Below are 24,940 nucleotides of genomic sequence, written 5' to 3' on the forward strand. Positions count from 1 at the left end.
TTCTATTTTCTTTTTAAGATTTCAAGTTCGTTTTGTATGGAAGGAAGCAAAAATTAATGCAAAAAACAATAAATGTTGGAAATACTTTTGATCACGACCAACTGGAATTAGAGAGAGAGAGAGAGAGAGAGAGAGAGAGAGAGAGAGAGAGAGAGAGAGAGAGAGAGAGAGAGAGAGAGAGAGAGAGAGAGATGGCGTAAACAGCGACATGCTGGGTGTGTTCGATACACGCAAAAAAAAAACAACAAAAACCAAAATAAATTGCAATACAAAATGCCATTTCACATAAAAAAGCATGCAAAATCAACATGTCCTGCGTAAATTGTAGCATCTTTCATCGTTCAATATTCAAAAAGTTCAAAAAGTTGAAGCAACAAAAAACAAAAATACGCACGTGGAACGTCAAACCATTCGTTCGAGCGCTGGACCCGCGGCTGTCAACGCGCCGGCAGCCAAAGCTGTCAAACGAGGCGACCGCTCCAGGGCCGCATTATCCGTGCCAGCACAGTCGAGTCGGAGACACACGCACACTGCGCAGTGTGTGCTCGGGGAGATCGCGATACGGCAACGGGAAACCACGAATGCACAGCGAAGAGTAGTTTTCTTTTTGTTTCTTCCCTTCCTCTCTCCCCCCCACCCCACCACTCCACGCCGTCAAAAAAACTGTAGGCGCGGTGCGAAAAATCGTCGTCCGTGGTAAGCTGTCCCATCCCAGCCCTTCGCAGCGGTTGTGAAAAAGTGGAGAAAAAATACCGAACAAGAGAAAAACTCTCCTCCCCCGTAACGCTGCCACACACCGCAACGGATAGTGCCATTGTGTGGGTGTGCGTGACAAAGCAGCCGGAGGCAGCGGAAATAGAGGCGAACTGTGCGTGTGTGTGTGTGTGTGAGGCGGCGGCTCGTGTGTGTGTGTGTGTTTTTTTTTCCTGTGGCAAATTTCGGAGCTTTTCCCGAAACAAATTCGGACCACACTTCTTTTCAGCGCGTTGTGTGGAAAAACTTTAGAATCTCTATGTGCGTGCGTGTTGTGCTAGTTCCCCCGGCTCCCCTTATCCCCCATCCCGCAATTCCTGCTTCGTTACATCGCCGGCTGCGGAAAGCGTGAAGAGCGGCAGGAGAGGAAAAGGCAGGAAAAGCGTAAAAAAAACCGTCAGTCAGCGCTTTTTTCGCCATTTCCCGTGCTTCGCCTAGATCGAGAGCGGAAGCGAAAGAGAGAGAGAGAAAGAGAGGCCATTGTTAGAAGCCATGTTATTTATGCTGCTGCTGCTGCTGCTGCCGTTTTGATGCAATTGATTAGCCGGTGGTTTTGTTTTTTGTTTTCCTCTTCTGCAAAGTGGTGAGAAAAAAAAAGGCAGCCTGCAGAGCTTTTCCTCCGCGCAGCCGGTGTCCGGAGACGTTCGCCAACCTCCCCCCCCCCCCCCCCCCCTCCCATTTGCCTTGCGCACCCGTTGCGCATCTTCCGTGCGCGTTCCTCATCAGCACACCGTGTTCACACCTTGGTCGGTGTTTCTGTGGTCCGTGTGTGCGTGTGTGTGTGTGTGCGTGTATTTGCCGATGTGCCCGACAACGTAAAGGTGTGCGTGTGAAGATGTCCGGGCCTGTGTTTACACCAGCAAACAATTTTCCCTACCTTTGTGTGTGTGTGTGTGCGGTTGAGGACATTTTCTTTTCTCGTCGACGTGAGTGGTTCGATTTTTCTTACCGATCGATTTTGACCACCCCCCACCCCATTCCGATGGTGCAATTTTCCTAATACAATGCACATCGCACGTGGTGTGTGTGTGTGTGCGCGTGTTTAGTTTTTTTCTTTTTATCTTTTATTCACCCCCATCCCTTCTCGCCTTTTCTCCTCTACAAGCACGGTGGGGTGTTTTTTTTTTCTTCTTCTCCCGAACGACTTCACCATCACGTACACGTCCTGTCGTGGGCTTTTCCGGCATCCTCTACCTCTGCGTCTTTCTCTTTCCCTTCTTGGCCATCTTGCGCGCGTGTGTGTGTTTGTGTGTGTGAAAAGATTTTCTCTGGAATGTCCGTACACTACAGACACACAAGGAGGGGAAAACTGATTAAAAGATACAGAGAAAACGAGATAGAAACAGAGAGAAGCACTAGCAATTGCACTTGATAATTAGGTTTTGCTGCTTTTTTTTGCTATTAAATGATACAAAAAACCGTTATTAATTGACCCCGTTTCTCTTCTCTCTATATTGTTCGGGTAAATCAAAATTTAGCATGATAATGCCATATTTTCCAGTGACATCATTGTTTTATGTTGTATACTTTCCCTGTAGTGTACCCCCTGTTGGTGTCGGTGTTGGAAAACTCGACGTGCGTGCCCCCCGTGTGTAGTAACGGTTGAGCCACGTTCGTATTGCTCAAAGAAGAGAGAGAGAGAGAGAGAGAGAAACGAAAAAAAGGCGAGTTAAAAGATAATTGAAGAGAATTTTGATTCACCGGAAAAAAACGCCGCTAATCCACGTCAGCCCCTGCTTCATGCTGGCCATGCTGTGTGTGTGCGTTTGTAGCCGCCCGTTCCGGACCGTTGGGTGGCTCTACTACAATTCAGCGAAGAAGGAAAGACCCAAGGAAAATGGTGCAAAAGACGTCTCCTTTTCCAACACACACAACCAGGGATGGTGAAAATGGGTTTGGGCAATAGAGCGCTGACACGCAACGAACCACCTGCACCAGCGGGCGGTGGAAAATCAATGTGCAGCGCGAGGTGGTGCATTGTACGGTTTTCCACACCCGCTCGCTTGCTACGAACTCTGGAAATCGATGTCGTGTGGTGGCACTTCGGGGGCCGAATTATTATAGTCGTCGTCGTCGTCGTCGTCCTCTCGGCCCTTTCTGGGAACCATTTTCTTAAAACTCTCATGCACGCTCGCCGGAGTCGCTTCGGGATGACGTTTTCCATCGGAACAGCAAACGGTAGAGTGAGAGAAAGAGAGAGATAGAGAGAGATATATATAGAGAGAGAATGAAAGATGGAGAGAGAAGAAGATAAAGAGAGAGAAAGAAAGATGAGGAGAGAAGAAGATAAAGAGTGAGATAAAGAGAAAGATGGGGAGAGAAGAAGATAGAGAGAGAGAAAAAAAAAAGATAAAAAGAGAAAGCAGGAGAGCGAGAGAAAGAATGATGGGAAGAGAAGAAGATATAGAGAAAGATAGAGAGAGAGAAAGAAAGAGAGAAAAGAGAAAGAAAAAAGCAAGAAGGTGATAAAAGAGAGAAACAAGCAGAGAAAAAAAGAAGAAAAGAATAAGAAAAAAAGCGAAAAAGACAAAGAGAAAGAAAGACAGAAACAGAAAGAGACAATAAGAGAAAATGAGAAAGAAAGAAAAGCGAGAAAGAGAAAGAGAAAGAAAGAGAGAGAGAAAAAAAAAAGAAAAAGAGAAACATAAAAAAAACTAGAGACAAAAAGATTGAAAGAATAAGATAGAAAGATAACGAAAGAGAGAAAGAAATAGAAAGAGAGAAAGAAAAAGAAAGAGAGAAAGAACAATGAGGAGAGAAAGAACAATGAGGAGAGAAAGAACAAGAAAGAGAGAAAGAAAAAGAAAGAAAGAAATAGAGACAGAAACAGTAAAAGGAAGAAAAACAGAAAAAGAATAAGAAAGAGAGACAGATAAAGAAAAAGGAAGATAGACAGAAAAAGAAAAAGAAAGAGAGACAGAAAAGAAACAGAAACAGAAAAATAGAAAGAAAGAGAAACAGAAAGAGAGAGAGAGAAAAATAGAAAGAGAGAGAGAGAGAGAGAGAGAGAGAGAGAGAGAGAGAGAGAGAGAGAGAAGCTTTCGGGAAAGTTCCTTTTTTGGGATCTCAAAAAGCTGTTTTTCCTCCCTTTTCCCTTCCTTTTCCATCCCAAAAAATTGAAGGTCAGTCACCTGTTTTGGGTGTGTTTGTTTTCTACGCTAAACGTGATGTTGCATTCAAGTATCTCTTACAAGCAGAAAGTTTAGACTCCGAAAATTTTGTTCAAGGATGCGTTACTATTTGAATCCCTGTTAGAGTTTTTTTTCGTGACTAAAGCTGTTTCAGGACAGTTTAACATGTCATCGCGGACCCAATTGTTTGCGGTAGAATGTCAATTCAGCGTATATTGCAGCGTTCAACTCCATCCGAGCATCGCTGAAACGCTTTTGAAACTCATATTTACAACCAACGCGTGTTCCTTTTTCCCAGAACAAGCCTTGGGGATGCTTAGACTTCCCTCGCAGGTGGGTACCACTGTCTACGAGAAAAGCCACCCATGCATCCATTCAAATGGATGGCGATAAATCGAAATGTAACCATTTTTACGAACTCCACTCGACTTGGAACCTTTAGCACAACCATTTTCCACTCATCGCATGACACACCAAAACACCAAACAGAAAATGGCAATCGATTTTCCCTCGTGCCGATCGGGCGCGCTCTCCGGCGCTTTTATTTTTCCTCTCCTCGTGCTTACCACACACACACACGCACGCACGTTTGTGTCTGTGTGTGTGTTCTTGCTGCTTTCTCGGCTGTCGGCGGAGTTTCTCGGGTTTCCGTTGCGCCGTCGTCATCGTCGGTTTTCACGAGCCAGCAGCCAGCGGCAGCAGCTTGTCCCTCCAGTTCGCTATGTAGTGTGGTTCGGTTCACACGAAACCAGCACGGACCGCACGGGTGGTTTGTGTGTGTGTGTGTGTGTTGTTTGTTTCATTCCTCACATCCGTTTCGATCCCTTCCACCGCCCATACAGGTGCACAGCAGGTGGACAGAGAGTTGGTGGACGGAAGCCCAGAGACATTTTTCCGGGCAAAACAGATTAAAGCAAACCGTGCGCGTGTGTGTGTGTGTGTGTGTGTGCCACACAAACAATTTAAGTTGGAAGCGCCATTATAAGAAAAAAAATTGAAGAGTGAAAAAAAAACGGTTCAAAAGAAGTGATTGCAGCAAGAAGAAGAAGAAGAATCAGTGTGTTTGTGTGTGTTTTTTTGTATGTGAGTGTGTGCGGGTTTTCCGCCGCTGCGGACGATTCTAGCGAAAAGCTCTCGGGAAAAGCCTCCCAACAACAACAACAACAACAACAGTGAAAGGAAATCGTCTGTACACGCGTGTGTGTGTGTGTGTAGAGTGTCCTAAATATAGCCGCGCACTGTGTGTGCGCGCGTGTGCGAACCTCTGTGTGTATGTGCGCGTTGAGGAGACGCAGCCCCGCACCACAGCAGCGACCTCCGCGCCCACCACCCATCGCGAGCGAACGGGGGCAACAACACTGTTAGGCGCTCCTGCTCCTTCTACCCTTTTCCAGTAGCGTACACACACACGTGTAGACAGCAACAGCAGCCAGGATGTCGGGCGTGCGGGAAATACCGGCGGAGGACAGCATCAAGGTGGTGTGCCGCTTCCGCCCGCTCAACGACAGCGAGGAGCTTGCGGGCTCGAAGTTCGTCGTCAAGTTCCCGTCCGGGCCGGAGGAAAACTGTCTCTCGATCGGGGTAAGTAGGAGGAAAGGAGGGGTAGGTGAAAATGGGGATGACCTTCGGGGAGGAAATTTGGGAAGGTTGTGTGTCTGTGTGTGTGTGTGTGTGTCTTTGTCACTTGTTTTCGTATTACGCAACGACAAGAACGGGGAAAGCTTTTCCTTTTCCAGGGCTGTTAAGTCCATGCCGAGTGGTACGGGAAAAGCTTTACCAGTGAAGCGAAATGTGCAAAGCAGCCCCGCCGCCCGTAAAGGGCAGCCAAAAACAAAGCCCACCTCAAAATGGCGGAACGTACGCGAAACTATGAGCCAAACGGTAATAAAATGTGTGGCCTAAAAAGTGGAAAAATCAGCTGTAATGACATGTTTTTGCCTTTTTTTTTCTCCTGCCCGAAGCTTTCTACGTTTGATTTTTCCATTGTCTTTCGCTCAGCTATATTATCTCTCTCCCTCTCTTTCATTTGGGGTTTTTGGAGAAAAAAGAAACCCCCCATGCATGCCCCCCATGCAACAGAATGTTTGTGCAGTACGCGCAGGCCTCAACGACAGTCATTGCCATTGCTTTCTGTTTTTTTTGTGTGCGAGGGTTCGAATGGAAAAGTGGAAGAATGGAAAGCTTTTCCGATTTGCCACTGTTGCGGTGCATTAGGTAATTTCCCAGAATGTCTTTTGCAAATCGAAATGTGATTTTCCGATTTCTGTTTGCTGGTAGAGCCATCATGTGACCGGCCATTCCAACGTTCCGGCCATGCCTAAATGCTAGGAGGGAGTTTGGCAAACAAAAAAAAAACAAACGTTTGCGACCTTGAAAATTTGGGCTCTGCAAGTTTTGGCCCTATTTGGTACACATGCGCATGGGGACACGGGATGCAGTTATTTTTTTTGGTTTTGAAGAGATTTTGGGTTTTGGTTTTGGTTTGGAAGAGATATTGAACGTTAAAATACTGCTACAATTCGTGAAAAATATAACAAAAAAGGGACAACCATTGAAGGTGTGTATGTTTTGTTTAATTTTAAATCAGTCTGCTGTTTTAATTTTTTTTATTGTTATTATTTGGCTTAGTAGCGGCAGCGCAAGGCAAGCAAGCAAAAGAGACAAGGCAGCGCTTCAACAATCAATCCAGAGAGGGAAAATCAATTTTCTCCTCCCCATTTTCTTCGGCTGCAAGCAGGCGGCAGTGGGTGTGCTTTCTCCATCCTCCCGCGGCCGCAATCAACCACAACAGCACAGCAGCACACGCCCCCGGCCTGCCCACCATTCAACCGAGAGTACCACCATTCAACCGTGTGGAACCGAACCCAATAATAATAATAATAATTGCCCTTGCTCTGTGCTTGCTGCTGCCCCAATGCTGCTGATGGTACACCCCGTTTTGTTCGCTTCACGAGACACAAAACACACACCTTTTTGTGCACTGGATTTTCCTTACCTCTCTATTGATTGTAGTACTAGTATTAAGGGGATTCCAATCAGTTTGGGTGTACATTTGTTATATATTACCGTATATGTGTGGGGGTTAACACATATACGCCACACACACCTGACCTAGGGCTACAACACGCCATCGGGGGGCTTTGGAGAGAGAGAGAGAGAGAGAGAGAGAGAGAGAGAGAGAGAGAGAGAGAGAGAGAGAGAGAGAGAGAGAGAGAGAGAGAGAGAGAGAGAGAGAGAGAGAGAGAGAGAGAGAGAGAGCCGGGGACCCGAGATTGATCTTTTTTTTTCTATTCAATCATTTTTAAATAATCGATAAGTATGGGTGTGGAAAAACATTTCGAAATTAAACTGCATCAATATTGCTTTAAACTCAATGTGAGATTCTAACTCGAGTCCGCGCTGCTTGCATGCATGCACCCAACAAAGTGCGGCTCGTGCCGCTACCACTTCCACCACGGAGGCGTACCGTGATCGAGCGCGCTTAAAGGCGTACAGGTTCGTTTGCGTATAAAGATGCGTTTTTTTTGGTTTAAATCATTATTAATTAAATTCCGGCGCAACGCATCGCAGGTTTCAACCTACGATTCATCAAAACCGAAACATGCGTATTTGCTTGTGTGTGTGTGTGTGTGTGTGTGTGGGTGTATGTGTTGATTTAATGTTTTTTGCTCTCATTTACCACACCCTTCCCACACACAAACACACAGCGCGCGCTTGCGAATGAGTCACCAGAGTAAACAATTACCCCCATTGGCGCACAGCAAACCCCGTCCCCTTCTAAATAGTGTTTGTGTGTGTGTGTGTGTGTCTCCTTTTTGTTGTTGTGGTTGTTGCTAGTTCCTGGAGCTAGCGGTCATGCGTTGGCGTGCATTTAATGGCCGGCAGCATGCGGCCACCATCTTCGTCATCATCGTATGCGAAAGCTCGGCTTGCTGTTGCTTGTACCGTTGTACGCCTGCAGCACGGCACGGCACATAGCCTTTCTTCTCGCTTCCCACTCGCCGCTCCCTCTCGCCTACACCACCATATATGCTGCGCTGTGTGTAGAGTGGGACACTGTTAAGGTGGTGTTGTATTGCGGCACGTTGCCGCTGCCAGCGTTGGTTCCCCAGTGTGTACAGGATGCCCACATTTGGGGGAGTTTTTGGAGCGATGTGCAGCTAGACAAGGCACAACAGAAACCCTTTGCCGATGCCGATTAACCCTCCCGCTCGTGCGGTACTGAGTGGCCGTTTCTTGACACCTCGTTTATCAGCGCATCAGCCAGAAGAAGGTACCGAGTGACGTCAGGTTCGGCGGTTCGGGCCGCGAGACACGCGCGTGTCGGGGCTAGAAACGGAATGAGCGCATCCGACACCAGCCGCTGGCGGCGTCATGTGTTTTTAGTTAAATTCAAATTATGGTTAGCAGCCTACCAAAAAAAAAAAAAAAAAAGACACCCCACGTGGTGGAGGCAAAGAAGGTGAACGATTGGCAGACAGTAAGGAAGAGAAGCAGAGTTGATAAAAAAAGGAACGATGCCACTCACCAAAAAACTTACCCAACTTCAACTCTCCAGCAGCGTGTGCGTTGTGCTGAATCATCGTCCATCCCCCCGATCGACCAGTGGAATGGTGGTTGTGTGATGATCTCGCAACGATTCCTCTTATCCTCTTTCTTCTTCCACTTTGGGGCGTACGTACGCGGGGAGTCATCTTGTGCTGAATTTTATGATAGTTTTTTTTTTGTATTAGTTTTTCGTAGCTTCTTCTCGGAGAGCTGCAAAAAAAAAACCTACTGAGCCAAACCAGTGGAACCACACTGGAGGGGGGCTGCGTACATGAAAGTGTGTGCTTTTTGCCCCCGGCCCCCGTCCCTAGACCGACCGAGGGAGAGCGTGGCCAGCCTTTTGGACAACTGGTGCGGGCAGAAGGAAAGCTATAAATAAAAGCGCTCGAAACTTTCCGACTTGCGCCCGTGGTGGGGTTTTTTTTTTGCTTCTTTATCTTCATCCCCCTTTTGCTGTACCCTTCTTTCGTTGGTTAAATTGCTCGCTGCCTCTGTCGCTCCTCATAATGCTCGGGCAGCGGTGCACACCGGAAGCAAACCGCACTGAACCGTGGCGTGATTAGTGCTCTGGAAATATGTATGTGTGTATGTGTGTATGTGTGTGTTGTGCTTTTTTCTTCTTCTTTTGCTATATATTCGCTAACGTTTATTATAATATAATTTATACATACACCACTGCCTTAACTTCGAGCTCATATACCAACGGGCACATATACATCGCGTGGAGGGTTGCACGCTTCAGTGGGTCAGCTGGACTTTGCTTGCCGCTAACGGCGCGATGGAAAGTCTGACCAACTAAGGAGAAGAAGCAATAGAAGAGAAAAACCTTGCACACACGCGCGCAGACGAAAGCTCTAGAAATTTGGTTGTGTGTGAAAGGGAAGAAAACACCAATCTGCCAAGCCTGTCTTCACGGGCACGCAATACCCATTGCACAACAAATGAAATACAAGGCCCCATTGCCTTGTTAGTGTGGTGGCACACACTGCCAACTAAGACACACAGTTGCTGTACTGATCCTGTGTATCAAGATGGGCTTCTGAATGGATTGGAATGTCTATTCCAGCAGACGTTCTAATGTTTCGAGATGCTCCAAGGACCGCAGAGACTCTGCTGGTGTACATTGGAATTGAAAGCGAGAAGAAATAAGCTCTACAATGGCTTCCAAAGTTGGTCTGGAACAATGCTGCGGTGTTTCTCATACGCTAGAATTTATTAATAATAATCAAATTAGCTCAACAACTTAGACGACAGAAAGAATTAGATTTTTTTGTAATTTAAAGTTGCCTAGAGCGTCTCCAAAAAATAGCGTTCATAATTCTGGAAGACTGAAATCACATGCAAGGGCTTAGAATGCAACAGGAGATGTTTCTAATGCTTTTCTGGAATGGTGCCTAAACAACTGATGACCAGATTCTCTGGGTGGTTTGGATATTGTTTATTTTAAAGGTTTGAATATCTTTTCCAAAAATTGGGATACGCTTGGAAAATGGGCCAGCGCCTCAAACAATCATTCTATCAGCCATTTAGAAATGTATTTTTCAGGAAATATGTTTTGAGTGATATTCTCAAAATTACGCATCCCACCTTTGCATAACAGATGAAATAAAAGGTCTCCCATTGCCTTGTTGATGTGGTACTGTGGCATTCACTGCCAAGAAAAACACAGTTGCTGTACTGATCCTTTGTATTAAGATGAGCTTCTAAGTGGATTGGAATGTCTATTCCAGCAGACGTTCTAATGTGGGAAATACTCCAAGGACGCCAGCACATTGGAATTGAAATCGAGAATGAGTAGGCTCTACAATGGCTTTCAAAGTTGGTCTGGAACAATGCTGCGGTGTTACTGATACGCTGGAATTTAATAATATTTATTAAATTAGCTCAATAACTTAAAAGGTGGAAAGAATTCGTTTTTTTTCAATTTTAAGTTGCCTAGAACGTTTCCAAATGTTGTTTCTATAATTCTGGCAGACTGAAATCACATGTAAGGGCTTAGAATGCAACAGATGTTTCTAATGCTTCTCTGGAATGGTTCCTAAACGTCTGACAATCAGCATCTGTGGATGGTTTGGACATTGGCTGTTTTTTAAAAGTTTGAATCTCTATTCCAAAAATTGGGATACGCTTCGAAAATGGGCTAGTGTCTCAAACATTCATTCTATCAGCCATTTATAAATGTATTTTACAGAAAATTCCTTTTGAGAGACTTTTGAGAGACACTGACAACTAAGACACATAGTTTCTTTACTGATCCTGTGTATTAAGAAGGGCTTTGGAGTGGATTGGAATGCCTATTTCAGCAGACGTTCTAATGTGTATAAATGCTCCAAGGACGCCAGAGACTCTCTGCTGGTGTACATTGCAAATGAAACCGAAAAGCAGTGGGCTCTAAAGTTGGTCTGGAACAATACTGCAATGTTTCTTATACGCTGGAATTTAATCGCAATAATCAAAGTAGGTCGATAACTTAGAAGACAGAAATAATTGGATTTTTTTTTATTTCAAGTTGCCTAGAACTTCTCCAAAATTTTGCTTCCATAATTTTGGCAGACTGAAATCACATGCAAGGGCTTAGAATGCAACAGGAGATATTTCTAATGTGTCTCTGGAATGGTGCCTAAACGTCTGACAATCAGCATCTGTGGATGGTTTGGACATTGACTGTTTTTTAAAGGTTTGAATCTCTATTCCAAAAATTGGGATACGCTTGTAAAATGGGCTAGTGCCTCAAACATTCATTCTATCAGCCACTTATTAATGTATTGTTCAGAAAATTTCTTTTAAGTGACTTTTTGTCCTGAAAATTACTTTTTGAAAGACATCTTACTCACTAGAACATCGGAATGATACAAATTACTAGCTCAGTAGTCGTACCCTTTTTTACGCACAGATCTTGCGTCAGATTAACCGTAACGCAGCTCAATGCTGTAAAAAAGACCATTAAAGTATAGTGCACGCCGAGCATATACGGGAGGGCCTGGTAGCGAACAAAACGACTGCTCCAAGCTCCCGCAATTCCACCCGGAGCGGCCGAGTGATATCGATTTTATGTACCGCTCATTAGCTGCGCACACCTCAACCATCACCCGCGCACCGGTGCTCGTGTGGCGTACGTGTATGATTGCAATGAGATCATCAGCACTGCCGTTGTTAGAATGCTAAAAGAAGCCTGCATGTTGTTCGCTTGCCACGGGAAAAAGAAGAAAAACAAAACACACACACACACGCCCGACAGAGAAAGAAGAGCCGAAATGGGTTCAAATTTCTCTTCACACAATTCCTCTATCACTGGTACCGATCCTGTCCCCACCCTTCGCCAAAAGTCAAAAGTGACAAGTTAGATAGAAGGTTACAAAGGTTGGTGAATCGTACATTTGCGCTTCACTTTAGCATGGAGTGTGTAGCATGTTTGCTCATCTGCGCCAACAATCTTCGCCGCCACATAGGGTATCATGTGGATTACCCTATTTCTATCTCTCTCTCTCTCTCTCGCCCATTATAAACCTCATCGTCTCGAGCGAATTGTTTGTGTGCTCTGATTCGGCGGCGGCGTTGCCTCTTCACTATCTGTTTTGCCAACCTACTCTCTCTCTCTCTCTCCTCGGCAGGGCTGTGGCGAGTGTGTTTATTTTAAAAGGCATGACGAATCGCGGCAGCATATCCGCGCGGATGCGTCTTGTCTCACACAGCGATTGCGTGTGACGTTCGTTTTGCTCATCCCAAACCCCCTGAGGGGAGCAGCGTTGCTCCAATATATGATCATCGCCGTGCGGCTAAAGCATTTCCGGACGTCGAGGAACGTTGCGAGGCTTTTTTTCTTTGGGGAATGTTGTTGGGCTTTAGTGCATTTGATAACTTCAACTTGAAAGATGCTCTAACATCAACAATCATCGTTGTAGAGATAATTCGATACGTCACGACACTAACCACCTTCTCTCTCCCACACGCAGGGCAAGGTGTACCTGTTCGACAAAGTGTTCAAGCCGAACGCGACACAGGAGAAGGTGTACAATGAGGCGGCGAAATCGATCGTGTCGGACGTGCTGGCCGGCTACAACGGCACGATCTTCGCCTACGGCCAAACGTCGTCCGGCAAGACGCACACGATGGAGGGCGTGATCGGCGACCCGGCCAAGCAGGGCATCATACCGCGCATCGTGAACGACATCTTCAACCACATCTACACGATGGAGATGAACATCGAGTTCCACATCAAGGTGTCGTACTACGAGATCTACATGGACAAGATCCGCGACCTGCTGGACGTGTCCAAGGTCAACCTGAGCGTGCACGAGGATAAGAACCGGGTGCCGTACGTGAAGGGTGCGTCCGAGCGGTTCGTCTCGAGCCCGGAGGAGGTGTTCGAGGTGATCGAGGAGGGCAAATCGAACCGGCACATCGCGGTGACGAACATGAACGAGCACTCGTCCCGCTCCCACTCGGTCTTTCTGATCAACGTCAAGCAGGAGAACATGGAGAACGAGAAGAAGCTGTCCGGCAAGCTGTACCTGGTCGATCTGGCCGGCTCGGAGAAGGTGTCGAAGACCGGCGCGGAGGGCACGGTGCTGGACGAGGCGAAGAACATCAACAAATCGCTGTCCGCGCTCGGCAACGTCATCTCGGCGCTGGCGGACGGCAACAAGACCCACATCCCGTACCGCGACTCGAAGCTGACCCGCATCCTGCAGGAGTCGCTCGGTGGCAATGCGCGCACCACGATCGTCATCTGCTGCTCGCCCGCCAGCTTCAACGAGTCGGAAACGAAGTCGACGCTCGATTTCGGCCGCAGGTAATGTTGTGTGCGTGCGCTGCTTTAATATTCATCTTTTTAATGTGTCTTTTTTTGGTTTCATTATCCCCTCAACCACAGAGCCAAGACGGTGAAGAACGTGGTGTGCGTGAACGAGGAGCTGACCGCGGAGGAGTGGAAGCGGCGGTACGAGCGGGAGAAGGAGAAGAACACGAAGCTGAAGGGCAAGATCGAGAAGCTCGAGGCGGAGCTGGCCCGGTGGCGGGCGGGCGAAACGGTCAACGTGGAGGAGCAGCTCGACCTGCAGCAGGACGCGATGGAGGCGAGCACGCCGAACGTGGAGGTGCTGCTTGCCCAGCCGGCCGATCTGCCGGTGCCGGCGACACCGGGCGGCGGCGGCCTGCCCCTGTCCGCCGAGCGCGACACGCTCGAGGTGGAGCGGGAGCGCCTGTACCAGCAGCTGGACGAGAAGGACGAGGAGATCAACCAGCAGTCGCAGTACGTGGAGAAGCTGAAGGAGCAGATCATCGACCAGGAGGAGCTGATCGCGAACACGCGCCGCGACTACGAGAACCTCCAGTCGGAGATGACGCGCATCCAGCAGGAGAACGAGAACGCGAAGGAGGAGGTGAAGGAGGTGCTGCAGGCGCTCGAGGAGCTCGCGGTCAACTACGACCAGAAGTCGCAGGAGATCGAGCTGAAGAACAAGGAGATCGACATGGTGAACGACGAGCTGCTGCAGAAGCAGACCACGCTGAACAGCGTCCAGTCGGAGCTGCAGCAGCTGAAGGACATGTCGTCCCATCAGAAGAAGCGCATCAACGAGATGCTGACCAACCTGCTGCGCGACCTGTCCGAGGTCGGGCAGGCGCTCGCCGCCGACCAGAACGAGATGAAGATGAACGTGGAGGCGTCGGCGGGCAAGGTCGAGGAGGAGTTCACCGTCGCCCGGCTGTACATCAGCAAGATGAAGTCGGAGGCGAAGAACCTGTCCGCCCGGTGCGCCAACCTCGAGACGCTGCAGCAGGACACCTGCCGGAAGGTGGGCGACTACGAGAAGGATCTGAGCGAGTGCCGGCTGCTGATCTCGCAGCACGAGGCGCGCATGAAGTCGCTGCAGGAGTCGATGCGCGAGGCGGAGAACAAGAAGCGCACGCTCGAGGAGAACATCGACGCGCTGCGGGAGGAGTGCGCCAAGCTGAAGGCGGCCGAGCAGGTGTCGGCGGTGAACGCGGAGGAGAAGCAGCGGGCCGACCAGCTGAAGGTGGCGTTCGAGAGCCAGATGGACCAGCTGCGCGACGTCCACACCAAGCAGGTGTCGGCGCTGCGCGACGAAATCTCCGAAAAGCAGGAGCTGATCAACGAACTGAAGGAGTAAGTGGGGGGTGTGGAGAAGCTGCTTTGTCCTGTGGGGGTGTGTGTGCGAGCGTATTGCTAATGATTCTTTTTTTTTTCTTTCTTTTTTTTGTATTGCAGCACCAACCAAAAGCTGACGCTTGCCCACCAGCAGATGACGGCGGACTACGAGAAGCTGAAGCAGGAGGAGCAGGAAAAGTCGGCCAAGCTGCAGACGCTTATGTCAGTATCACCCTTCCCAGACTCGCTACTATTAACACCGCCACAGCATACTACTACTACTACTACCACTACCTTCCACAACCATCATCCATCTAACCTCGATTCGAACAAGCTCCTAGAACAGCAACAGTATCACGAAAAGCAGCAGCACGACTGGCTAGCGCTGGAGGCGGACCCACTGTCCGCCAAGCGCCGGACGCCCCTCGACTACCAGTCGGGGCTGGCGTCACCCGCCTCCAGCGTGGAGCTCGTGCGCCTACTGCAGGCCGTCCTCAGTGAGGGCGAACAGCAGCACCAGCAGCCGTGCAAGCTAGCGTCTCCCGTCGGTCAGCGGCTGTCGAAGCGCGACAAGAACCGGGCGAACGAGGAAAACGCCAAACTGACACCGTCCTCGACACCGGAACGGCACCACCAACAACAGCAGCAGCAGCCGCCCGCCCGCAAGCGTGCCACCAAATCGCGCCGGGTGCTGAACCTGCGGGCGAAGCGGGACGATGAGCGGGAAACGCCCGGCCTGGCGGCGGCCGTTGCACCGCCCGTGAAGCATCGGTGCCGCTCGGCCGACTCCTCCCCAGCACCGTGCGTCGCCGGCACCGAGCTGGAGGGGGTGTGCGGGTGGCCCGGCCGGCTGATCAGCTCGCTGCTGCCGAAGGGCATGCCGACGCTGCAGCTCCATCTGCTCATCTCCCTCACGATGGTGCTGCTAACGCACCGCTGCCCGCAGTTTATGCTGGTGCTGTAAAACAATCCACCCACGGGACTACCCCATTCTCCTTCCCCCCTCTCTTTCGTTTTTTTCTGTGCGTGTGGCAATGGTATCTCCTACTCACTGTGTAATGGTGTGGCAAGTTGATATCGTTTTTTTTGCGTTTCGGTCCAATTGTTTTGTATAAAGTTTTAGAGCAAAACGAAGCTTTCTTGGCAGAAAAGCGAAACGCTCAGTATTAGAGTTGCAAAAAAAAAGCTCCTCTTTTTGGCTTATCCCGCCCATAGCGATAACGGCGATAACGCATCTCAGAGAAGCTCAAAACTCAAGCGCTGCACATTGCGACGCGGTTTGGCGTGATTTATTGTTAGCATTTCCATCCTTCCGGAGCATCTCTTCTTCTTTCTTATGTTTTTCATCATGACAGGAAAATGAAGATTTTTTCCGCATCGAATCTTCTCATCCTTTGACCTGGAGACGCACGCTCTCTCGCGCGCGCGCAAACCGTCTCGTTACTGTGTGTTGTTAGTTCTGGTAGTTACGATCCGACCGACCCGCCTGTGGCTGGTGGGGCAGATATGGTGGAAGCGCTTACGTTCACGTTTCCCTTTCCCACCGCCCACGGTGGGTGGCAGGATCGACGATAAGTTAGATTACGCCCTAGTTAAATGTTGTTGACTAATATGTAGAGCTACTAGCACCACCGGACCACTCCCAGGCACGCAAAAAGTCGGTGCCGGTCGGCGGTGGTTGTACGATAAATGCTGTAGAAGAAAAAAATGCTGCTCCTTTTGCGCTCCCAAAATCTCCACCCCCAAAAAAAAGGCCTTTTTGCTTCTGTGATACCAAAAACAAACCCCCCCCCCCCCCCCCTCAGTCCCTCAGTCATAATAGTATTATAGAGCAGCGACGATGTGGTACGAACAGTTGAGAGTGGTGGGGAAGACTTCTTCTTCTCTAAAAAAATTAAAGATTGTGTAAGATTAAATCAGGGGGACACACACTTTATCTTATCGTTCGAAGAAGAGCAAGAAAAAAACTAAGTTCGATTAGCATATCTACCGGTTTGCGCAGTCACTTTTGCTGCATTGTTACGTCACGAATGTGTGTGTGTGTTTTTTTTTTCAAACAATTTTTATGTGTGTGCGTGTATAAATTTCCGTTTTGCATTGTACGTTAAGCTTGCCGCTAAGCCCACTGCCTCTCGAAGCGGTGGAAGGATTTACGTTAGGTTTTAGCTTTTAGTTTGCAGACTATTTTCTGTATCCCGCACCATCATCGTTCGTGGTGGTGGTGAGGTAGTAGGGTAAGCGTTTGCTGATGGGTGTGTGCAATACGGTGGGCCACAGCCAGTGCTGCAAAATATCACTGTCAATGTCATAAAAACAATCGGACTGAAACAAAATGTCATGTCAGTGTCACGTACTCAATTGTGATAATCAGAGGCTGATACTCAGCAACATTGATACAGATTGGTGTGATCAATGCAATGCTTCGTGACATTTTTGCGACCAACGCTTGGTCAGTCATTATGTCATGACTTTTTTATTTACTGAGATCAGTTCCGCAAAACGTCACTGACATAGTCATGACAAATTTCGGCTGACATAAAATCTCATCTCTGATCATCTCAGCTGTGTACGTGAGCTGATTTGAGCTTCGTTGCAGTCATGAGTGTTGGTGACTGGAAGCACTGCTCTCAGTCAGAAAAAGTCATGATTATTAAGCTCAAAATGTCAGTCAGAGTATTACGTTGGACTCAAACATTCGCATGTCGCAGTCATGACACACTTTTATTGAGTATCAGCAATGAGCATCAAGCTACCGCGGATATGTTCATTGTTTCCTATGTTTATTTTCTCGCGATGATCATGACATTTTGCAGCACCGGTCACAGCTCTGCTGGCGGTGTGGCACACACTATAGGGTTTATAGGGAAGCGGCCCTCATCAGCCCAAGGAACTTCGCCTGCGCGGCGTGGCAATATTGAACGAGCTGTGATAAAGATAACGCAAGAGAGAGAGCAAACGCAAGTAGTGCATTAGGTTTTCGATTAGCGATTGCTTTTGTGTTAGCAATACAATGCCCCCCTCCGCCCCCCTTAGGCTGCCACTCCTGTTTCGCGTGCTCCAACGCTTCCCCAAATAAGCCCGATAGGAGATCACACTCTTGATAGGCGATGAAGACGACGCACAGAATCCGATGAAGAAGGTTCGAATCATTCGCGAACGCGCCGGTAAAAACATCCACAGACACACACACACACACATAGACACATACATGAGCCCACTAAACGTGCCCAATTTTCTTGATATGTGTTTTCGTTCTATCGCGCTAGCCATCTCCCTTTGGTCCCCTTCGCTTTCGAGATGTGCGTTTTGGATATTTTTTTTTTTTGTAGTAATTTTAAATTGTATCTCCCCCTCTCTCCCTACTTCGAGCATTTTCGTTGTGCTGATGTGTGTACATTCCGATTAGGTGTTAAGCTTTTACAACGTATTATTGATTATCCGTTGCTAACTTTATTGTATTGTTGTCACTTTTTGTTGTTATTTTTTTCTCCTTTACCTTTAACTCATTAACTTTAAACTCATCCATAATTTTGCAGGTCGCCCCTCCCGCCAAGTTGTTTCACTGTCTCGTTTTGTTTTGTTGTAGTGTTTTAGCCCAGTTTTTCTTTCACAATTTTTGTTTTCAGCTTTTCTCTTCCCCCCATGTATGTCGCGCTACCATTACGCTGGTTGCGCCGCCGAAGACGTGGCGGCAGTGGGGGCTGATATTTCTGTATTTTAAAAGAGCAAAAAAATACCCTAATTAACCAAAAACATTGAACGCCCCGCTAAGCGCCGAAAAGCCGAAGCCCACCCACCCCTGGAGCCGAAGAGAAGGCCGGTTTGCGCGTGATTCGTGTGTCGGTTGTGGCGTTTTTTTTTCTTCTCTTTTTTTTGTAACGGGACTGTCACACCACCAAATCGATGGATTGGTTAGGGCACATTTTTTGTTTTGTTTTTAACAAAAGACTTCAACAGACACTTTCCCAGGACGGCCCAGGAAAGTAAGGGTAGGAATGAAGAAGCATTGTAGCGAAAAGAGAGCAAAAAGAAGAAGAAGAAGAAGACAGTTAGAGAGCAGAGTACGAAGGTGTCCAGACCGCGACCCCAGACACATCGGCCGCATATCTAGTGCTTCCAGGCCTTCCAGGTTCCTCTGGCGCGGTCCTCAGCAGCGTCCGTCCAGAATGGCGTGACCAGTGATCCAGGCTTCGGGGCGGGCGAGTGCGTGCGTGCGTGCGTTTCTGTTCTGATTTTTAGGTATTTCTAGGTTTGCTCCGGCGGGACTGCTGCGCTTCCTCCGCGCACTGCTTACGGCGAGCAAGCGTGCGCGTGCGATTCGGCGTGCCAGGTTGCTGTGCTACGATGTTGCGATGTTACTGGGAGCTCAGCGAATCAGATGGATGGCGGCACTAACCTTTCCCATACCTTCCGACCCATCTTGAAATCTTCGATAAGAGAAACACGAAACACAAAAGCGAAATGAGAACATATATGAGCGTATTGTATCGCGTCGAAATCCGTTTTTGCCGGTAAGCCAGGATCGACCATTAAGACTTCGGAAGCGGTAGGCTCTAGCAAATATCTAGACAGACTGACTAGGAGCTAGGATGCATCTAGGCTTGCAGTCGTTAGGGATACTTTTACGAAAGAGAGCGAGAGAGAGGAATAGAGAGAGAGAGAGAGAAGTTTGACTGCGTTAGTATCTATTAACAACCACCACGACCAGATGCGACCATGCGGCTTGCTGGGGTTGCGGGCATAAAGAGGAAAGGGCTTCCCGGGCTGCGACGTCTCCGGCTGTAAGCGACGAACTTTTTTGTTTGTTTTTTGCCTTTGTAAAGCAGTGTACAGTAAACAAACAAGCAAAAACAAAAAAAAACCTGCCCCTCCCCGCACACCACCACCCCATCCGCCTTGGTAGATGTTTTATGTTTCAGTTCCATCTCTTCCGTTCTGTATTATGCCTGAACAGTTTTTTGTTGTTCTTTTTTTTCTCTCTCTCTCTGTACTACTGAAACTCTCATACTACCATCCTATATATATGTACTCCTTTTTGCGTTTGAAATGTACACACTCTCTCTCTCTCTCGCTCTCGCTCTCTTTAGTTCAGCTTTCTAACGAAAATAAAGGATACGGATACGTACGAACAGAGCACGCACTATAAACATGCACCCCAAAATAACTCTAACAGACTTAATTGTGCACACACACCACAAAAACCCCCACAGACACACATACACAGCTATATAACTTAAACACACACACACACATATCATACGGAGAGAATGTTCGGGCTGCTATATCTGCGCGCGTAGACAACGACCAGCTATCGCAAATCACTAACGCCGCGCACACAATCCACGCGAAGGCAGGCAGCGCAAGGGGTCAGCTAATACAGGACAATAATCGGGTGTGAAACCGGATGGGGCCAGAAGACGCCCTTGCTAAAGAGAATTCCTTTTTTCCATAAATTATGCCGCGCTTGCTTCCGCTTTTGCAGTGCCGGGTCGATTTGTGTAGGCAATCGAATGCAAGCGCAGTTACGCTAGAATTAAGCATTTGACTGGGCAGATGATGCCCACACAGTAATGTGTCCCCCCTCCCCCCGTACTGGACGCAGGGAAGGTGCTGTAGTGAAAATGAGAAGAAAAAAAAACAAAAATTGCCCGTGTGGCTTTGTGTGTACAGTAAAGGAAGAGGAGAGAAGAAATTCAGAAAATCAAAAAGAAAAACAAACCAAATATGTTATGTACAGTTTATAAGCTAAGAGAGATGATCATATATATATATATACAGATATTTATATATACATACGTATAATGCAGAACCTGGCAAGAGAGAAGGCTAATCGGAATGTGAAACAACAACAAAAAGTGTAAATGTATGTTTTTTTTTTGCTGGAACTAAACGAAAAACAAAACCAAAGATGTTGTCAACGTTACCGTGCTGCGCGCTAGGCAGGTGGAGAGCAACACTGTAATCGTAATGCGAGGAAGAGATAGGGAGCGATAGATCGGCAGCGGAAGCGAAGCATGAAAACACGTATGAAACAACCAAGCAAAAACCGAGTTAATTAAACGTAAAAAGACACGAATCTGTACGCAAACTCTGTTCTCATTTCGTTTTACGTTATCGATTATCGTTGATTTTTACGTTACACGGCTAGAGTTTAGTGCGCGCTCGTATCTTCCTTACTAACCGCGGGATTATGTGTCTCGCTGTGGTTTTGTTTTTGTTTACTCTTGCAGGCTTACCGACGAGCGACGCGAACAGGCCCGCAAGGATCTCAAGGGGCTGGAGGATACGGTGGCCAAGGAGCTCCAGTCGCTGCACGCGCTGCGCAAGCTGTTCGTGCTCGACCTGCAGGTACGCGTGGTGTTGCGCGCGCGCGTGTGTTGCTGGTTTGATTGTATCTCATCCCTTTTGTCTTCCCCTTGCACAGGCCCGCATCAAGAAGTCGCTCAACTCGGAGGACACCGAGGACGACGGCGGCTCGCTCGCCCAGAAGCAGAAGATTTCCTTCCTCGAGAACAACCTCGAGCAGCTGACGAAGGTGCACAAGCAGCTCGTGCGGGATAATGCGGACCTGCGGTGCGAGCTGCCCAAGCTCGAGAAGCGCCTGCGGACCACGGTCGAGCGGGTGAAGGCGCTCGAGACGGCGCTGAAGGAGGCGAAGGAGGGTGCGATGCGCGACCGGAAGCGCTACCAGTACGAGGTGGACCGCATCAAGGAGGCGGTGCGCCAGAAGAATTTGGCCCGCCGCGGACCGCAAGCACAAATCGGTAAGCCAGCCGCCAGGGGGCCCTACTCGGAAGCGCTTTTTGGGTGGAAAATTAATGCTTCGTTTTTGTTTTCCATTCGCAGCTAAACCTATTCGAGCCGGCCAGGGGCAATATCTGTTCAAGAGTGGCGGTACGGGCGCGGCCACCACGGCACCGGGCGGCGGCACCGCCATCACGCCGAAGGCAATGGCGGACGAGAAGCGAAAGTCCCAGATTAAGGGTAACTATGTTCGCAGCCACGGGCGGAGAGGGAGCGCCATTATTCATACCTTCTTTTCCTTTTTGCTATTTTCAATTTTTTTTTGGTTTTAGACATGGACAGTTGAATGCATTTTGGCGAGTAGCGAACAAAATGCGCGGCGGGTGGTTAAGTAGTAGTGGATAGAAGCGTCAAATGATGGAGCGAAAGCAGCAAATGCACCAACAACAACAGCAACAACAGCAAATGCCGCTGCGGAAGAACTAGAGACGGAGAAGAAAGAGACACACACAGATTCATTACACAAAATCGTGCAAAACCCGACAATGAAAAAAAAACCGGTATCTAGGAAGCTATTACAACGTGCGACAGGAAAGCAGGCCCCCTCCCTCGCCCCACGAAAGCTCATTTATAGACATACTTACAGACACACACACACACACTATGAAATCACCGTTCGGCTCTTTCTCTCTTGCTCTCTCGCGTGTCCCGGTCCCACATTTAAGTAGGTTTGAAATTTATGCTCAATCCCCTCTTCCCCTTTTATTTTTCATGGCGTTTAATAAACAACACCACCCACCCCAACATAGAGACAGAATAGCGAAATTGTAAAGATATCTACTATTATGTTCTGTATGCGTACTACATTATTAATATTATTATTATTGTATTTTTATTATTCTTATTCTTATTCTTATACCTTAATAACGTAATTTTTTGTCATTCGTTTAAGCCAGTAGCAAAAAGAGAAGAGCAATGTGTAAGACAGAAAAAGAAAGAAGGAGAGAGAGAGAGAGAGAGAGAAGAAAGGAAGCAGAGTAGCAACAAACATACATACACACATACATACACTACACCGGTTAACAGAATGAGATAATTAGAATGAGTGTGGACAGGGAAGGAACACAACAGGGCTCGCGCCTAGGTAAACGGCAAAGGCTTGTGAGACGATTACAAAAAAAACTGAGTGGGCTATAAACAGGAAGGTGGAGAAGTAAATATTGTGCTTATCGCTTTGAGTAAGTTTAAAAACAGAAAAGAAAACGAGGAAGACGAGAAAAAAAGTAAACAGAAAACCACTTTATAACAATTTAACGCTAACTATACTTGTGATGGCAGCCAATATATACTGCGCGCTACTACGATAGGATGGGAGCAGGCAGGGGGAAGAGGGGGTTTAGTTTTTGTTTGGAGAGAAAGTGCAATAGGATATCGTGAATCATTCCTCCTTATTTACGTTCTTTTTTTTCTTCTTCTTAAATATATCTATCTCTCCCGCACGCATGCATACGTACACACGGCCACTAATTCACACAAAACAGTTCACCTTTTTGTTTGTGATCTCGTTCAGTCAATGGTATGCTCTAGTTAAAAACAAAAACCACATGCTCTTGCCGGTAAATGGAAACAAAAAAAATTGAACAAAAAGTGAAGCATAATTACAGCGAGAAGGCCAGATAGAGAGAGAGAGAGACTGGAGGGAATTCAGATTGAGAGAAAGTGCGTTAGAAAACAGAGTATATAAGGTGGAGGGCGGTAAACTAATTGAAGCAAAGCATGCCCTTCGAGGCGTCTCCATTTCTTCTCCAGATATAGACACACACATACACACACATCCAACAGCTCTTAAATGGACGGTCCATTTTAGGGTGAAAAACGCTAAACCGGAAGTGAGAGAATGCCGCCTTGGTTGTATCTCACTTTTCCCAGCGTGTGTTTGTGTGTGTGTGTGTATTGAGCTGAGTGTTTTTTTATCCTTTTAACACCGATCAATGTCTTGTTGTGTCGCTTCGCAAACGGAAAACAAAACCCGGCGCGCTCTGTCTAAGATGTTTGCACGAGGAGTGCGGGGCTAATATATGGGCTAAAGTGGGCTAAAATCTAGGGAGTAACAAAGAAATTTGAAAGTTAGAAAAAATTGACTTAACACACACACACACATACATTTATATCTTCTACATACAGACCACAATCAGTCTGGTCGTGTGGTGTGGGTGGTGCTTCGAATCGATTAAAAAGATTTACAACAAAAAAAAAGCCGGGGAGAAAAATGGAGGCAACCCCCATCCTACTCATACCCCCCCCCCCCCCTCCTCCTGAAGGCGATGGATATGATCCATTCCCGAGGGGAGGTTGTGGGTGGGCTTGGAAATTCAGAAAGAAAATCCCTGTGCGCGTTTGGGTGCTTATAGAATGCAGCAGAGAGAGAGAGAGAGAGAGAGAGAGAGAGAGGGAGAGAGAGAGAGAGAGAGAGAGAGAGAGAGAGAGAGAGAGAGAGAAACCAAGTGAGAAGAAAAACAGGAAAAATCAACAACACAAACACATACACACACACACACACATGTCATGTAATCACACACGCTTTTCAAGCCGTTGCTGCTGCCGCCGCCGCCGACGCCCAGCATCCCCAAAATTATTCAGGCCCGCGCCCAGACGAGGTCGAACGGTTTTTGTGTGGGCAGGAGGAGGGGGTAAAGAGAACGGGGGGGAGGGGGGAGGGGGGGAAGGATTGGCCTGCGATAAATTGCGCTAATAAACCTTATTCTAACATTGCAACACATGATGTAGCTCCAGAACCATCCCCCCCCTCGCCCCCATCCTCTCGCTCGAGTCTTTGTCCGGGGCCTCCAATCGTCTCGATCGCCCGACCGCTCCCTGGACTTTTTGAATTGCTGCTTATTTTAGTGATCAAACAAAAATATACAACTGATGGTAAAACAAGACAAAAAAAAAGGCAAGCCAACCAGCCGTGTATGTTTTATGTCGCCTTTGTTAAGTTTGCCGTGGAAAAGCATGCTCTTTCCCGAATCTTGATGACATTTCGGAGCCGTACTTTGAGCAACTCCACTAACTCACCCCATTATCAATCGCTCCATTAAAGTGTAGCATTTGGCGCCTACACTGTTCTCCATTCGATGGGAACAACCCCCCTGTAAACCACCCCAAACGAGCAAGCGGAAGGGAGATCCCAAGTTCCTGGAACTCCAGCGCGTGCAGTATTCCAGCCCGTGAAACATTTCGCGCTTGAAACGTTTCAACAATGTTTGAAACGAAATCTAACTCAGCAAAAGCTCAGCCCGCACGCGTGTGCTTGCTCAGCCAGCGGTGCATGTGTCAAAACCGGTAAGCTTCCGAAAAATAGGGGTTGAAGCTGTCACTCCAGCCGGGGCAGCCGGCAGTTTTGGTTTTGCCAGTTGAATTGGCGTTCGGCACGAAAGTTGCGGTGAAAAATGATTATAAAAAATTCAAAAAAAAATCCATTAAATAAATTCCCTAAAATCGATTGCCGATTGCGGGGTGAAATTTCCTCGAATCCAACAAAAAAAGGGCAGGAAAAGCTCGCCCTTCTGTGTTTTGTAGGAGGTGCTTGCTCACACAGCTCAAGCTTTCCAGCCCCTCGGATCGGATCGGATCGGAATCGTTCCGGACGCGCACC

The 24,940-nt window shown here is 47.8% G+C and overlaps 1 protein-coding gene across 3 annotated transcripts; it reads left to right on the forward strand.

The window, feature by feature from the left end:
* Positions 1 to 485: 485 nt before the first annotated feature.
* Positions 486 to 23,785, forward strand: LOC120951127 (kinesin heavy chain). 3 transcript variants are annotated; one of them, XM_040369677.2, is made up of 9 exons: positions 486 to 595; positions 4,727 to 5,465; positions 12,386 to 13,224; positions 13,306 to 14,559; positions 14,662 to 14,763; positions 20,772 to 20,889; positions 20,966 to 21,305; positions 21,388 to 21,525; positions 21,618 to 23,785. In XM_040369677.2, exons 2-9 carry the CDS (start codon positions 5,319 to 5,321, stop codon positions 21,629 to 21,631), a joined length of 2,952 nt encoding a protein of 983 aa, XP_040225611.1. In that variant the 5' UTR covers positions 486 to 595; positions 4,727 to 5,318; the 3' UTR covers positions 21,632 to 23,785. The 3 variants fall into 3 exon arrangements, with proteins under 3 accessions (XP_040225611.1, XP_040225603.1, XP_040225619.1); XM_040369669.2 differs by having other exon boundaries at positions 493 to 696; XM_040369685.2 differs by lacking the exon at positions 486 to 595 and having other exon boundaries at positions 3,903 to 5,465.
* The last annotated feature ends 1,155 nt before the right edge of the window (positions 23,786 to 24,940 follow it).

This window comes from Anopheles coluzzii, chromosome X, assembly GCF_943734685.1.
Source record: "Anopheles coluzzii chromosome X, AcolN3, whole genome shotgun sequence".
NCBI classification, from domain to species: domain Eukaryota; kingdom Metazoa; phylum Arthropoda; class Insecta; order Diptera; family Culicidae; genus Anopheles; species Anopheles coluzzii.

Bases quoted from the DNA above. Each gene is read 5' to 3' on its own strand.
- LOC120951127 (XM_040369677.2), top strand. From the start codon at position 5,319: ATGTCGGGCGTGCGGGAAATACCGGCGGAGGACAGCATCAAGGTGGTG. The intron at 13,225-13,305 runs GTAATGTTGTGT...CCTCAACCACAG, and splicing joins ACGCTCGATTTCGGCCGCAG to AGCCAAGACGGTGAAGAACG. The intron at 14,764-20,771 runs GTCAGTATCACC...TTACTCTTGCAG, and splicing joins GCCAAGCTGCAGACGCTTAT to GCTTACCGACGAGCGACGCG.